General features: G+C 33.9%; 1 protein-coding gene across 8 annotated transcripts in view; it reads right to left on the minus strand.

Moving 5' to 3' along the window:
* The window catches only part of IQCM (IQ motif containing M), a 125,642-nt gene that overhangs the window by 12,953 nt on the left and 96,075 nt on the right, over positions 1 to 16,614 (minus strand). For all 8 annotated transcript variants that reach the window (XR_014945296.1, XR_014945295.1, XM_085544988.1 and 5 more), the window contains one exon: positions 7,632 to 7,790. Coding sequence is in view for 6 of the 8 variants with exons in the window: in XM_085544988.1 (XP_085401114.1) it covers positions 7,632 to 7,790 (159 nt within the window). In the remaining 2 variants the exon portion in view is untranslated. The remainder of the gene's footprint in view (positions 1 to 7,631; positions 7,791 to 16,614) is intronic.

The following is a 16,614-nucleotide window of genomic DNA, read 5'->3' on the forward strand; positions in this document are numbered from 1 at the left end:
TTTGCTAAGCAACAGCTTCAGCATTTCTTCTTGTGATTGAAGGCCTGATAAAAGCTACAAACAGCAGAAACTGGGATGTAGAAGATATTCAGAAAACTAATCCCCTTTATGCTCAAAATCTTCATTGGCATCAAGTAAAACAGACAAAGGTAATGTTTTGCCTATAGTATCTAAAAGCAAACACAAGTAGATATTTCAGCAGGATTACAGTATGTAGCCTTCACTTATTTCAAACACAAGTTATTCACTAAATATTCTGTAAATTTTTAAACAATTTAATTATCAAACATTACAGGAAAACAACATAAACATTTATGAAAAGCGGTACACTAAGCAGTTAGAGCAGGCAAAAAGAATATAAATGTGTAATAATAAACAGTAAATGTGTTTCAAGAGCCAAGAAAGTCAGATTTAAAGAATTTCTAGTTTTATGAAACATAACTGACTTGTAGGATTTTAGAAATCCTGCCAATGGATTTCACATTCTAAAGATTGCAAGCATGAATCATAGATTTGACTACTGATTTTTTTTTTTAATTTTACACATAAAGCTGTATTTGTGTTCAGTTAATTAAAAGACTGTTTTTAAAAACAAAAAGCACCTCAGGTACATCATGCAAGTCTCACTTTATGTTAAAATTGCAGGAAAATAACAAGCTATCTACTTAAACATATATAGGAAGGGGAAATGGTAATTGTAATTAAAACAACAACAACAACAAAATAATGTTATTCAGATTGACCATTCTGAATATTGTGGTCTTCATCTGTAACATTAAAATTTTTATTTCCAATGCATTTGATCTTCGAATTGTTCTGACGTAATTCCCACAAGAAATGCAGTTCTTGCTGTGGAATTCCAAAGCTTTTAAGTTACTAAAATTGTAAGTCTGTGTATATTTGCTATACATGTAATACAGAGCACTTATCTCTTTGAGGCAATTATGGTCCCCTGAAGTCAAAGTTTTATTGCAACCACTGAAGTCAAACCTAAGAGACTTTTAGCATTTGCTGAGGATTTTCTTCTGCTCTCTACCTTAGACTGAGAAAAATGTTAGCAAATGAGTTGAATCACTGATTGTATACCTATGCCATTAAACACCAAAATTTTGACTTGAAATTTCCTTTTGCATGTATTCTTTTAGCACAGAGACTAAAGTATTAGATGATCTTCCTATTCTACTCATTCTTCAATAAGAACTGCACACATTCTTTTATTTTCTATGAATTATGAAATCCTCATTCAAGTGGACTCTCAAAGTGCAGGTAAGATATATGATGAAATATAATTATTATTAAGTATTTCTAATGCATAGGGCAAATCCTTCCTGTTCTGGAAATTAACTTAATGCTATATTTCTGAAACTGCAAACCACCTATCCTCATCTATTTTCAAGCAAAAATTATTTTCACTTATTTTTTTATAGCACAAATTTCTGCCTCTAACTTTTGGGACACAAAATATCTCCAGAGCACTTGCAAAGTTGGACAAATATTTATTGTTCTGCCATGAATTCATCAGCAATTTTTCCCAGAAATTTTAATTCCTAGTTTAAGAGCAGAATTCTGGTTAGGTTCATACTAGAATTATTTACAATCGCTTTGTAAGATCCTAGCAGCCATTTAATATACCTTTGGGTTTATAAACTCTCTAACAAAGGGTATCTTGATTCTGTATTGCAATTAAGACTCATGTTCTTAGCCTACCAGGACACATAAGTAAGACAAACTCCACTGTAACCGCAAATAAATATTTCTTTGCGATACTATCTCATTTTAACTCCTTAGAAAGGATTATATCTTGTGTCATGATAAGCAGCTAATGACAATCCAGTAATAAATATTATTTATGATAAGACCAAATGTTTTTGGCTGCTGTCTTTGATATTTCCAAAATGTGTGTTGGTTCACAATGAAAGTGACAGGTTGATTCTTTTTTTTTTTTCTCATCTATTTTGAAAGGTTTGAAATTTGTATTTCAAATACATTGAAGGAAATCTGAGACTAACAAGTATCACTGAAAAATAGTGACATCTTTCACTCAGAAGCTGCAGAAAGAAAGGATGATGACTACTGCAGTAAAAAATAAAAACATTTCCCAAATCCATTTCTGCTCTTTGCCTACTATTCAGTGCAATATAATAAATATTAATAGTTATATATCTACAATGATATATGCCTATATGTGTACATATTCAATTCTATTTCTCATAATAAAATTACCTGTAAAACTTGTTTTTAACACATTACATTGCACTTGTTTTCAAAACCTGAAAGAGAAGTCCTGTACTAAAATTAGTCCTTGCAATCTATAGTGAATTATGCCTTACATTTGTGATATATCAGTTTAATTCAGTAGACGCAGAACAGTTTAGAAATTATCCTGTATCTGCATTTCATGGATTCTGTATTATCCTAACATACTTCAAAATGGTTCAAGCTTGTATTTGAGGACACATCACCAAAATAATTTGAATACACCGTGTCATATTTTTGTAATTCTATCTCAGGCTTCTCTCTGCATCTTTTAAGCAGACTTTCAGATAACCATAATGCAAAGACTATTTGGAAGTCAATATGTAGTTATCATGCACTGTTGTTTGTGTTTCAGGGGGTCTACTTGATCTAGTCAGGAGACAGAAATAGAACCTTGAGATTTAATTGACTAGTCACAAACATACATACAGGTCAAACAGATTTTAAACTCTGACTCTGAAATGTGATAGATGAGATTTTTGAAAGCTGAAACCACTCCTATAATCTCTTAAAAACAAAATTACACCAGAGTTGGCTTTTTTAAAAGTTACTAGATGTATTTCATTATTAAATGATCAACAACCCAAATGCCACATTAAAAATACAGAATCATATATAAAATGGGCTGTAAAGGATCTGACATCTCTTTTGCCTTCTTCTAAAGAAATTTTAAATAATCTCTCTTATTTTTCTTTCTTTCTTTCTTTCTTTCTTTCTTTCTTTCTTTCTTTCTTTCTTTCTTTCTTTCTTTCTTTCTTTCTTTCTTTCTTTCTTTCTTTCTTTCTTTTTTTTCATGAAATAAAAAAAATATATATATTTTTCTCTGAGGAGTCAAGCTGTTATTTTCAGGATTTTTAAAGAATTTTTAGGCTGAATTTTACTTCAGATTCTTTTGATAACTAACAGAGCTACATATTTGCCACACAGCATAACAGCTACAATTATCACCTTAAACGAGACACAAGAAGCCACATATTATGTACAGCTACAGACGCTTATGTTGATGAGTAGCTTTCCTGCCCTGTTGCATACCCTGTAAGTATCTGCAAAACAAAAGGCCTTGCAGAGTAATGCTTGATCTTTCATTTGTGAGGCCGAGGGCTGAATTCCCACATGGTTTTTACAGACAGCTTTACAGTTCCCCAAACTATAGCAACATATACTGCCAGACTAAGGCAGTGGAAGAAAAAGCTTTGCAGAAATGCAAAGAAAAAAAATATAAACATATAGTGGATGTTGCTTGCCTAGCCCACTGGGCATATATTGTTGGTCACAGCATGGATCTAACACTGTGGGGTATGTTTACAGAATGGAATATGGGGAACTACCCTCACAAACAATCGTGAGAACAGTGTATTCATTCTTATGTGAAATGTATTGAAAATTGACCCTGTTGGGATGTAAATGAGGAACTGGATTGTTGTGGAAATTCTAGTCGTTCATGTGCTTTTTAGATGTTGAGTTTTCTTTTAAAGCGATCAAAAGTGTCTTTGAGTCACAACAGTCAAAGATGGCAGAGACCACATATTGCTCTAATTCTGTTCCTCATGACATCTTGCAGAGATTAATGTTAGAAAGATATTAATAGAACTTTTTGTTCCTTTACCCCAAACTGACACCATATGAAAAGCTTGCCATGATAGCTTTTCAGTATCATCTCTTTATTTTCGAAGCTATACCATGTAAATTAAACTGGGAAAATCACATCAAAGCTAAAAGAAAGAGCTAATATGCACTACATACAGACATTTAAACACCTGTCATATTCCCCCTTTCTCAGGTAGTTGAATAATCATTCTACCCTCTGAATGACTAGTGCTTCAGCCTTCCATTTTGCCTTCCTTCCTCGCTGTTTCTGTCCCATGGAACTGCTGAGTCCATGTTTGCAAAACTTCTTAAGTACAGGATAGGAGTGAACACAATATTGCAGCGCTCCTAATTGGTAAGATATGATCCTTTCAGGGCCTTCTTATCACATTTTTGTCTAGCAGTGAAAGGAGTTCAAAAATCTGAATATTGCCAGGAAAGCATCCCTAGCAGAGACTCCTTACACTCATAATAACATTAGCAATGATTAAACAGGCTGCTCTGTTTGGAAGGGACTGATCTGAAATACCACTGAAGGGTCCCACTGACTCCTTGAGGCTGTGTAGGTAAACACTAGGTTTCTAAATCAGTTTTTCAAGGACAAGACTTTCTTCAAAAACCTTTTACAATCTTACTTGAGCCACTCACATTAACCACACTAAGCCCACCAGTATGCTATCAATATTGATATTTTGAAGTTATATTTAAGAAGAAAGCACAGTAATGTTAATTTTTTGTGGTATTGTTTCCTTATTGCAATAAAACTTTGCAAAAATTTTACTTTGCTAAAAATAAACAGCCAAGCAAATAAACAAACAAAAACAATGCAACAACAACTAAAAACCACCACGATGTCTTTGTTTCATAGAGGAATAAGACTTTTGTAGCAGATAAAGTAAAAAAAGAACTGTCCTTCCTTTAAAGGAAATATTGTACCGCAATATTGGCCGCAAAGAGAAAAGCTGACTTTATGTCACCATTAACAGTATTACATTGCTTAGTATTTAATTCAAATTGTTCACAAAGCAAAATGAAAGTAATGCTCAATCATCCATACCATTATTTAAATAAGGAGCTTCTTTCCACCTAAAAGCAATTCAGAATAGTGAGTTTGAAATATTATCCAATTCTCATATATTGAAATTGGGATATACGGAAAGCTGAAATGCTTGAAAAACTTACTGCAGTGACAAAATTGAATTTGAATTAAACCTTGATGCTGTGACTTTTTAATCAGTGAAGCAATCTGAATACAAAAGCTGGCAAATAAATTGAGTGGGAAGATGCATTTTTATATAGTTTTTTTTTCCAGGGGGAAATGAGTATTATCTTCCATTTTCCCGTTAAAAAATACAGTAAAGATTACTCATCCTTTAAAGAGATGTTAGCACACTACTTACTGGAAATGTAGGAGCAATAGTAGTTGATATAAGTGCAGAAATGTTATGAAAACATGCTTTGTATATCAATGATGCGAACAAAACTATTGCATTTCAGAAAGGGTTTTAAAGCTTAATTTCTGCTTATTTATTTAATCATATGTAGAATTTTTATACTTAGATTAGAAATTCACAGCACACTGCACTAGAATCTGTAATTTACATATGTAGCGTAAATATATACCTATGGGAACTTCCATATTTGAATTTAATACAATCACAGTTCAGGGATTATTTCTCTCAGATTAGATTTTTTCCAGTGAGCAAAAGCCCTGCGTACAGATGAGTTGGGAACTGGGTGAAGTGGGTGTTCACTGCTTCTCAGTAACCTGCCAAGAGACTGACATATCTCAGAGGACACAGAAACAGACCCAGTAAGCAAAAAGGAGTATATGAATCTTACAGTGTTTATGAGCATTAATGGTAAAACAATAAATTTGCAGTGCTATCCAGAACTAAAACACTTATTGGTAGAGGAGTCTCTGAGCTGCAGAAAGTCTTCCTTCAATAGACTAATCTCAAGGCAACTACTGCATCTCTCTTGTCAACCACTTTAATAACTGCTGTAACTCAAGAAGATGTAATACACTGGTCATAAAGCAAAAACGCCCTCCAGAGGTAGATCTTACCATATAGATCATAATCTCATTGAAAGATCTATTTCTGTCTCTTCTACTATTCTTGACTGCATTATAACCAAAATCTGAAAGAACAATATGCTACCAAGGAACTGAATGAGCACTTCAAAAGAGAAGCCGTTATCTAGAACACTGATTAACCTGAGAACATTTAAATACTTCAGGTCATGACAGACTAATAATCTCACACAAACGGCATCTGTCTCCAAGTCTCAACCAGCTTTTCTGTATTAAAATCAATGAATTTATAGCAGACAGGGATAGGGCTCAAAGAAAGTATAATTTAGCATTTTTCAATGCCAGTTCAAGGGTTAATGAAACAACGAAAATGGGAAAAGCTTTTGTAAGTTTGCCTTAAAAATACTTGTAAAGGTTAAAATAAATCCTATGTTTCATTCTTAATCTAAGCTTTACAGCTATTAGAGTCATGAATTATTAAGAAAACAGAGTCATAGAAAATCATTTAGTTTAAGAACAGATCCTGCTTGAGGTTTGAGAGACTAAAAATTTTTCTAATTATAAATTTGGGGTTGTTTGTTTGTTTGTTTGCTTTGTTTTTAATAATATTTTTTTCACAGCAGTTGTCATGGAGAACCTTTTGATAAATTTGACAGGAGAAAGAGACCATCTTGTTAAAACATCAAGGATGAGCACAACTGTTTTAATTCCAATTCAACGCTCCTTTTCCAGTGCAAGAACACAGAACTTTGTCCAGGTAAGGGGTGGCTCACATTCATCTCCTCCTGCACTTATTTCTTCTTTCCACCCATCTTCTGATTTCATACACAGTCTGAAAATAAACTGTGCGTGTAGAGCTGGAAACTTTTCCTGTCAGAGCTCTTAAATTCCACTGATCTGTGCAACATACAGAGTGCTGACTTTGGGTCAAAACCCCAGGAATAGGTTCAGAGCCTAAAGATACCACAGGAATGCATAGGAAGAACCAAGAAGACCTGGCCTTCAGTTTCTAACATATAGCTTGGCTTCTGTTACTTATAAAACTAAGGGGAAAGGCCATAATAAGTCTGAAACATAGATATTTCCTATATGGAATTTTAGTCTGATAATTTCTCTGACTCCAAGCCTGTTATGAAGCAAACTCTCCTTATTCTAAGATTAAGGAACCAAAAATAAACAGCCTGCTACATAACTCTTAGTGCTGTGGGGGGTTTTTAATTGTGATGATTTTTTTTTTTCTTTGGCTGTCCTCTTGTTCACACAATTCCTGATTGCAGTCATTGACCCTTTCTCACTTACCTCTCAGTCACATAACACTCTGAGGCACTCTAAGTTTATCTACCTGCTTGGACTTTACAGTGCGGTACAACCTTAACACTAGCATAGACCAGAGGTTCTCTCTAATATTTCCATCTCCCGCCTTCTACACGAGCATCATGGATTCTTACTGCACATCTCGGTTCATTTACTCATGAATGTCTGCCTGCCTTCTTTGCCTTCAGAGGCAAAAACAGCAGAAAATCAGCTTTGTCCTGAATTCAGACCTTCAAAAAGATGACAACTGAACATGCTTTTTATAACATTGATACACAGAAAAAATACTGCAAATTAAGTGTGATGCTGGGTTGCTGAATTAGCAGATTTTGTGTTGGAAACTCCTGAAAATCAGGGATTTTACTTGGTGATGCATAAGATACAACATTATTATGCCTTTCACTATGTTCACAACCTTCTGAGAGGCTGAAATTTTTACCTGATTTCTTGGATCCACCTCTTCCATCTATGAGAGGGTGCAGCCATGGTAGTGGCACTGTAATTATATTCTTCACTTTTGCACCAAGAGGAGGAAACAATGTGAAAGCCATTTCAACTGCTTGATGCTTTTTGATGTTTCTTACAGAAGCAGCAGAAGCTAAAGAAGAGAAAAAGGATAACAATCAACATATTTTCTCTGATAGTTATATGCAATTGACACCCACATTAGTAACTCCTATAGCTAGATTTCTTTTTATTACTTTGAACATATCAGCATAATATGTGGACTTCTGCAAGACAAAATGTTGAGACGTATGCAGATTTATTGGCTGTGCAGCTACTGGATATGATTAAAAGCCAGGAGAAAGATGCCAGTTTGGAAATATACAATTAACTACTGTCTAATACCTCAGCTAGTTCAATACACAGATATATTCTGACACTCACTAAATAATACGGCTCAATCTTTACTGAGTAGAGCCTAGTGACAAGCACAACAAAAATTCTCACAGGCATGCAAATCTTAATGGAAAATGTTTATTGATCATAAACTGTAGCACACCTTAAGTTAGACCAGAAAAGACATGGCAAAAAGCAATACCAACTAACAGTACCCTAGTAAAAAACAGAAAGAGATAAGATTTCATAGATTCCTATCTCTGTTTTGACATTGATCCTCAACAATCCTACAAGTGTGTCTTGTCCATGTACTCGACAATGCATTCAAGAGGTATGAGTCCTCATGAGATAAAGGAGCTCATGTAAGGAGGGCTCACTTTCTTGGAAACTGTAGCCTCATTCCTGCTTGCAGGGACAGCTAAAACAATGCAGATTTATGAATATTGTCTTTTTTGTAGCAACAATTAGTATAGCCTCCCTAGAAGCTTGTTTGAGTGTGGAGGAGGAGTTAGTTTTCCTTCTGGTTAACACCAAATGTAACTTATTTCCAGGATGCAGATGCTGATGCTCAGTTAGAACACCTTTCATATCTTTCAGAAAAGTACAATGAGCCAAATGTCTCATAGTATGGTATTGTTAACAGTCCTGGTTATTAACCATTTGAGCCATATCTGAAGCTGCATCTGTACATGAAGGGATCTATATTACAACAAATTTCAAGGCCAACTCAGCACTGAACTTTCCGTGTTTTTCTGTTACAGTTCAATAAAATCACTTTGTGTTACATTCGTTTCCATATAAAATAAAGTGAATGTCACATTTTTTTTGACATACCATTTTTATTTAACACCTTTTTTTCTATATCCATTAGTTTAAAAAGTTATAACAAGGCAAATCATCTATCAAAATGAAAAATGCTGTACTCCTTGTGCAAGGAAAGGGGAGTCTAAATAGAATGTCCCTGCTCTGAAATTAATGGGACTATTTTACATTTAATATTTTCTTTTAAGGTGTTATGTATGCACTCCAAGATCATTAATGAAGAAGTACAGAATCACAGTTTACAGTTGAAGGGCAAAACTGCCAAAAAAGCATTTCAGAGTCATGTCATTGAGTGATACAATGGAGAAAAATAAATGCAAGGATCATTGATCTCTGATATCATAATTAAACATCCAGAACTCATGACAGAAAGAAAGGATAATAAAGTCCATTAAAACTTGACTTGAACATAAGCTGCAGGACTAATCAAGCAGATATACTAGGGAAAGCTCAAGTTTATAAAAAAAAATAAACCTTTCCTTTTAATTAACAGCATCTTAAAACTAGATTTTCTGTTACAATTTTGGCTTTAAATAAGACTGTTTTTTGTCTATAAAGATAATTCATCCATGCCAGATGAATTCACCCATGCCAGATGAACCAGTCAATTCACCTGTTGGTTTTGTGACATTTTACATTTCTGTCCCCTAGAACCACTACAGCAGTTCAGCTATCCATCCATCATAAATCTGGTTCTCACTTGCCATCCAAACAATACACACATTCTTGGCCTTTTATCTAAAATATCTGATAGAATAGATTTACCACGGCTTTCTTAAGCAATACAGTTACTGACTTTTTAATGAGTAATACTGTCACTGCAACAAAAGAAAATTCACAGAAATCAGAAGGAAATCATCCTAGTGAGCTAATGGATGTGGTGGTTATTCTTTAGAACAAACGGAGAACAGCCAAAGTTCCAGAGCTGGGAAATGACAAACCATACTACCTACCTTCAAGGGATGAAAAATACCACCAGCCTAATAGGGAATTACTGAACAGAGAATTCAAATTTAAGTTGCCTAGTTAGCTAGTGAATTGGTTAAATTCCAGACTATTGCAAAAGTATACTGAAAAGTGAGTAATAGCACAATTAGCAACTGGGAAAGATGCATCCCTATGATATAAATATTGTTGAACGCAGGCATCCTGCTTAGTTCTATGCTACCATTCAACCCAACATACAACCAGTCTGCCATAGACACTTCCATTTGTGCCAACAGTTACAATAGACAAATTTTATCAGACTTCAATATGAAGAATCCTCTAATTGTTTCCCAGTACTTGGGCAGAAAAACTTTATTTTGGCAATGCCCCTTCATACCATTCATTTTTCAACACTGGACTGAATTTGTCAAATAGTAAGCTATAAATTACATGCAGAGCATACTAAAAAGGACATGCCACATACAACAAGATGGAACATAGGTCTAACACACTCTTATAAGAATATTCTGATGTAGAGCTTGAGTCTACAAATTCATCAGTTATTAAAAAAAATGTTTAAGAAACAACTGCCAGGTTTTAATTTATAGTGTTTTAAGAAGGTCATTTCCCTGCCAGTTGCTAAAATTTTCTCATTTTGAAAATCATGTGATAATAAGAGTTTCCTCTTTTTTTTTTTCCCCAAAGGATGTGAAAACTAGAAACCAGCTAACACAGAAACTCTTAGAACAGGCAGGGTTATTGAGAAAGACACACACAGAATGTTTCCCTTTTCAATGTAGCCCTGAAGTACTTTGATAAACAGTGAGCTATTCTTTTCTGGAAGACATCATTAAGTTCCAGACAACAAATATATATATATATTGCATATATATATATAAATCATATTCTACAGGATGGGGAAATGCATATAGCATATAATTTTGCAAACTGCTGGAGGAAACATTTCTGTGCTTCTTAAAAGCAACTGAGGCACGAGAAAGGTCACAAACAAGAAGAATCACAGATACAGCTAAGTTACTGATGAGTACAAATTCAATTAGAATACCTTATGCCGATGCTAACTAGACATCTTTTACTCCATACTACAAACAGAGAGTGAGCATTATCTTCGCAAGAACTAAAGCATTCACTCTGTAATTCTATGCAATAAAATTGCTGCTCACTGCTGGAATCAGGTCTGTATCATCTGCCTATGAAAGTCACATCAGCATGTTTTACTTATTTTTTTCCTTACTACTATTCAGAAATTTCTAAGTTGTTAGGATTCATCTTGAAAACATCACTTTTTAGGTCTTGGGTACTCAAAGAAAATAGCTGAAAATTGTAAAGGTCATCCACTGTCATGACTTATTTTTAATATTAGAGAATAATAGTAATAATAATAATAATTCTTGTTAACATAAGAGAAAATAAAAATCTAGATTGTTTGAAGATGATTGGAATGACCAAAAATGCAATAAAGAAAAGAACATATGCTTGGTTTGTCTACCATTACGACTGTTCGCCTTTTGAAAAATGCAATGAAGTATTCGTAAAAATGTACCTATTGTTCCTTGCTTCTTTTAGTTTCATTGTTTTCTCATTTTACTTTTGTTTAAAACATTATATCTTTGATATTAGAAAATACAGTATTTCTCTCTTTCTTTTGAACTATGATTGCAATTCAATATAGGGTACTGCTATTTTTCACTAATTGCTGCAGTTATTCAACGTGAAATTGGTTTCAGAGGTGAGAAAGTAATCCATATCTGATACCTCACACAGCATATCACATGCCAGCTACCACTTTGTTAGACTGGCCCTCTACTGGTATCTGTCTAACATCAACAAAACAGCATGCTTCAGCCTCTACTGCCATACCACCAACTCTGACATAATTGGACAACATAATAAAATCGGATGCACTATTTTTGGAGCAGCCCATTCATTTAGAATACAGTCACAGGATGAAGGGCCCAAACCCGACAATTTCCAGTTAGGATTTAAACAAAAATCCAAAAATATCCACAGAATTCATGTAGTCCAGCTGCAAATTGTAATAATTAATGATTTTAAAAAAGGAGGGAATGTGGGGGGTGTTAGACTCACACTCAAAATGTGGGGTGTTTTTTTTCCTTACAAAATTACACTTTAAGTCTTTAAATCTTAAACAATGATTGAGCTTCCATTCAATGTGAAATGCCAGGCGCAACTCTAAAATACATTTTCATGTTCCATACAATGAGATAGTTAGAACAGATATACAAAATGACTCTAAATGGATTGTTCTTTTGAAGCTGTGTTAGAACAAACTCTACATTTATTTTCATCAACACTGCAGACTTGTCTCATTATCCAGATTCATATTTGTTTTCCAGAGGATTTCAATTGTAAGAATTTGGTAGCTAGCTCTCAAAATAGAAGAAGTGCATTCATTACTCATTTAATATAGATATATGACAGCCTGAGGTGCAATAAAGCTTGTAGTGCTTACAGTTTAGGATTGCTGTATTAATAATAGATAGCAGACTTATAAGTTTGATATATGTATTTTCTCAGATGTCTCTCAAACAAAATTTTATATGTATATAATATATATACAAAATTATAAACAAAATTATATATATGTATGTAAAAACTGTATTCAGATGTGATTGCAAAAAGTTGCAAATTCAAGTAGTTAAGCATTACAGTCCCTTTTGCATGTGCTCTATGATATGGTCCTTGATTTCATGATCGACATGAGCCCTGTTAATTTCACTGTATCAGGATCACAGTGTTCACCTTTTGAGATATTTTGTTTTCTCCATTTTCAGTGCATTATTCCAGCACTTGATTACCCCATAGTACTCAGATTCTGAACCGAAGATGGAATTAGTGATTTCATTATGAGCTTTTTGACAGGACTCATCATGAGAGTTATCAAATGTTCCTAGATGCTATCAGATTTACTTTTGCAAGGAACCAAGGGAGGAACAGGTTTTATTTATGATCTTTTTAGTACTTAGTAGCTAAGGCACATAGGATCAGACTTTTCACAGCTAAGTAGGTACCCAAAAATGCATGAAAGAGCATAATCATTTTCCCTAATGTGCTAAAACACTGCATTTCCAGTAGGGAGGTTCTTCTGAAATTTCTTCTACAAGACTATCCACATCACTAGCCATGCAAATACATTTTAAAATCTGATCAAAACAGAATATAGAGTATCCATAAATTGCAGGCTTCCAATCTTAGACATGTCGTACCTCATTTTCAGAGAGTTTTGCATTCTATTTGCTTTAAACACAAGCTTTAAGCTGCAGCAGAAATCTAAGTTCTCAGTCCTCAGCATTTTTGCAAATCAGTCATCAAGATCCCAAGTTAGGCATCCAAAAATACCAAATACCTCTGCAAACACTTTTACATAAATGAACCATCAGCAAAATGAAACTCTTGTGAAGCTGCTGTGGGCAAAATTCAAATGCCTTAAACTAGGTATCTGCATAACTTTTAACTTGTGCACAAAAAATAGAGGAGTCTTAATGGCAGTCTTCTTCACCATCAACACTGAATCTCTTGCATATTGAATGGGGCGGCAATTTCATGCAAGTATGTACATGATTGCGCAATGGAAATCCATGATGTCTACATGTAGAGGCCAATTTGCAAATCCAGTGCAACTGATATGTACATTACAAATCACTTGACTTTGCAGATCCAACAGGGTTACTCTAATGTTTTGAGGAGTTATTTTTATGTTTTTGTTCTGTTTTTCCTAGTAGATGCATAACATTTAAGATATTAGAGAGCACAAACAGAAGAGAGGGAAAAAAAAACACAATAAAACAAGAATGTGCAGCTGGCCATTATAATGGTTGCTACAAGAAGGTGGAATTCATGGCCTTGCCTTTTTGTCAGACATAATCAAATCAATTTTAAGGCTCCCACAGTCTTATGAATAAAACTGCCCATAAGCACCAACAAAATTCAATTCTCTATCTAAACAGATAGTGCTTTCTTAAGATGATCAAAAAATATCTGTTTTTTTCTTCTCCTGCTTTCTGTTCTTCAGCATGTACAAGTTATTCTGAAATGAAGTCGTATCTGTAGTAGTGATATAAAGTCAATAGAGCTACATCCATACACGGAACCTAATCTAACATACAATATTTACACTAAGTCTATTGTCTATTTTTGTCTACTCCTGAACAGATCACCTCACCTATCATATAAATTCTTACACTATATCAGACACGAGCTAGCTGGCTTTCTACAATTATATAACTGGCAATAATGAAGTGTATTTCCACTAGCACTTGTAATTATTACAATAAATCATCAATTGTCATATAGGAGGGCTATACAAAACTTGAAAGACATTAGAGGACATTTTTCTTCCTATAAAAGTATTTACTTATCACATCCACTGCAGACATAAATGTACAGGGGAAAAAAAATAAATGAAAAGTCATTGTCAAAAGTAATACACACTCTTGAATGCTCTAATAAATTTCCAGTGTACTGGAAGGACACTTCAGTTGTTGGCTAACACAGAAACAGAGCATAATGATAAGTATATCTTCACCAATACTGAAATATGTGTAAGGACAATAAAACTATATATATTCTTTTGTTCAATATCTTTGACAGTGAACTATCATTTAGAAATAATACATAATAGCTCTATAATGTGTAACGTATAATTATGTAAATAATTAGTATAATCTTGAGATGAGATGAGGGCTATTAGTGGTAGTGGATACTCTGAACCTTGAACATTTAGTCAAAAAGACCAGTGACATCCAATCAAACTTCTTTAAAATGAATTGCAACAAACAATGGCAACACAGCTGCTATTAGAATTATAATTGAGTTTAGGAGGGAAACAGCAGCTGAATGCAACGTAGATAATTAAGGAGCAAGCTTTTGTTAACACTATCAGTAGGGTCATGATTCTGCAGATTGTGAACTTATTATGTCTGAAGAAACTAATCTATTTTTATAACAGAGGTATATTTCTGCTTTTTATGCCAATAAAGTATATTCTGGCTACAAGATAGCTGATCACTTATTTATTTCAAGTACCCATTTAGAGAAATGGTAAGCATTTACAAAACCTAAGATTACCATGGAAACCTTATTCTTTAAAGCTGAGGATTATGGGAACAACTGATTGTACAATTGGGATGAGTAAATAACAAACCTCTGAGTATGACAAAGACCATAGCTAGTAAATTATATTAAATAATTACTCTTTTCTAGGCTACCAGACATTTTACTTCATCACAGCATTGAAAGGGAAGCTATATACATCATGTGAGTGAATAATGAAAACATTCAGAAATACAACACTTAGGCTATGCAGGCATGAACTGCATAAATACATGTACTTGTGGACTTAGAATACTTAAGATGTAGCCCTGGGACTGGGCTTTACAAGTATGATCTAAAATTTCTATTTCCTGTTGTGTGTTGACTAATCTTGAAACAAAAATTGTCCGTGTAAACAAGACAAACAAACAAGAAACACCAAAGTCACAAGCTTGCAGCTAGGCAGTAGTCAGGCAATGCAAGATGCTTGACCACTGATAACCATGAGTCAGGGTTCCAATAATGGAAAAGAGATCGTTAAATTGCCAACAACATTACATCCTCTTAGCAATATTGCTGCTATAATCTCATGTTACCATAATAACTGGTACTATTTAAACAAACTAAAGAGCACAGGTCCGCCAAGTATATTATTATCATCACCATTCCCCTTTAACTCATGTAGCACTGACTCAAGATCTTTGGCTTAAGACAATCCTGCTCATAACATAGGTCATTTCATTGGCAAATCTAAATTTGTTAGGTACAAATGAGTAATCCTGCTTTGGAATCTCATTGACCTCAATGTGTAAATAAAGCAAGGAAAATGTGTCTGACTGGCAGCAAGCCACGACTGTGCTGTGTGCAGTAAAAACACTAATATGTCAAAAGTGATTGTAAAAATATGCTTTGATATTCTGACCTACTGAAAGTTCTAATTTTGACCTACAATCTACTATAACAGTCTAATAAAAATATTTGTAAAATATTTTAACATTATCAATTATTTGCTGGTGGCTAAGCTATTTGCATTTTTTCTATTCCTAATTCTGAATATTCTGAATGTCACTTGAATTTGTAAAAAAGTAAACAAAAGCTTGTCCTAATTTCCACCTGTTTTAACTCTGTTTCTTTGGGAATTCCAAGATAGAGAAAGCTTTATTTGGTCATTATTACAACAGAATTCAAGTATGCTTCAGTTAAGATTCAATACTGGTATTACTTCAGTTCCTTTTAAGGGAATCTGGAAAAGAAAAAGTATCAGCCAAAAATAAAAATTAAAAAAAAATTCCTTCTGCTCATATGCACAGCATGTTCTCACGTCTTTACCTGTAATTCTGGAAAACTTCTTTGAAATGGACATTTTTTTCTAAATTATCTTCAAAAGCATTCTGTATATTAAAGCTAAAGTGCAGCCAAATGAAGAAACCACCAACACATAATCTTAGGAGTCCCGTACTTTGTAAATACAAGGAAGTGTGAAAATAATGAATGGACTAGCAGTTCCTTTCTGAACATTTCAGAGAATCAGTGTGATTCAGAAATGAATGAGGAAGCAGCATATCAAACATGAAACTAGTATTTCTCCAGTAGTCAATAATAAATATATATATATAACATATTTTTATGGAATACTTGAAGGCTTTCCCTGACATGACTAGATTTCTTTAAGAAAACAGCATTGGCAACCATTGTGCATTGTCCATACAAGGCAAGATGTGTTATTCTAATCAGCCACTGTAGCATCATGGCACAATTTG

This window comes from Coturnix japonica, chromosome 4 (genome assembly GCF_054131305.1).
Source record: "Coturnix japonica strain WE chromosome 4, WE-NBRP24, whole genome shotgun sequence".
NCBI lineage: Eukaryota > Metazoa > Chordata > Aves > Galliformes > Phasianidae > Coturnix > Coturnix japonica.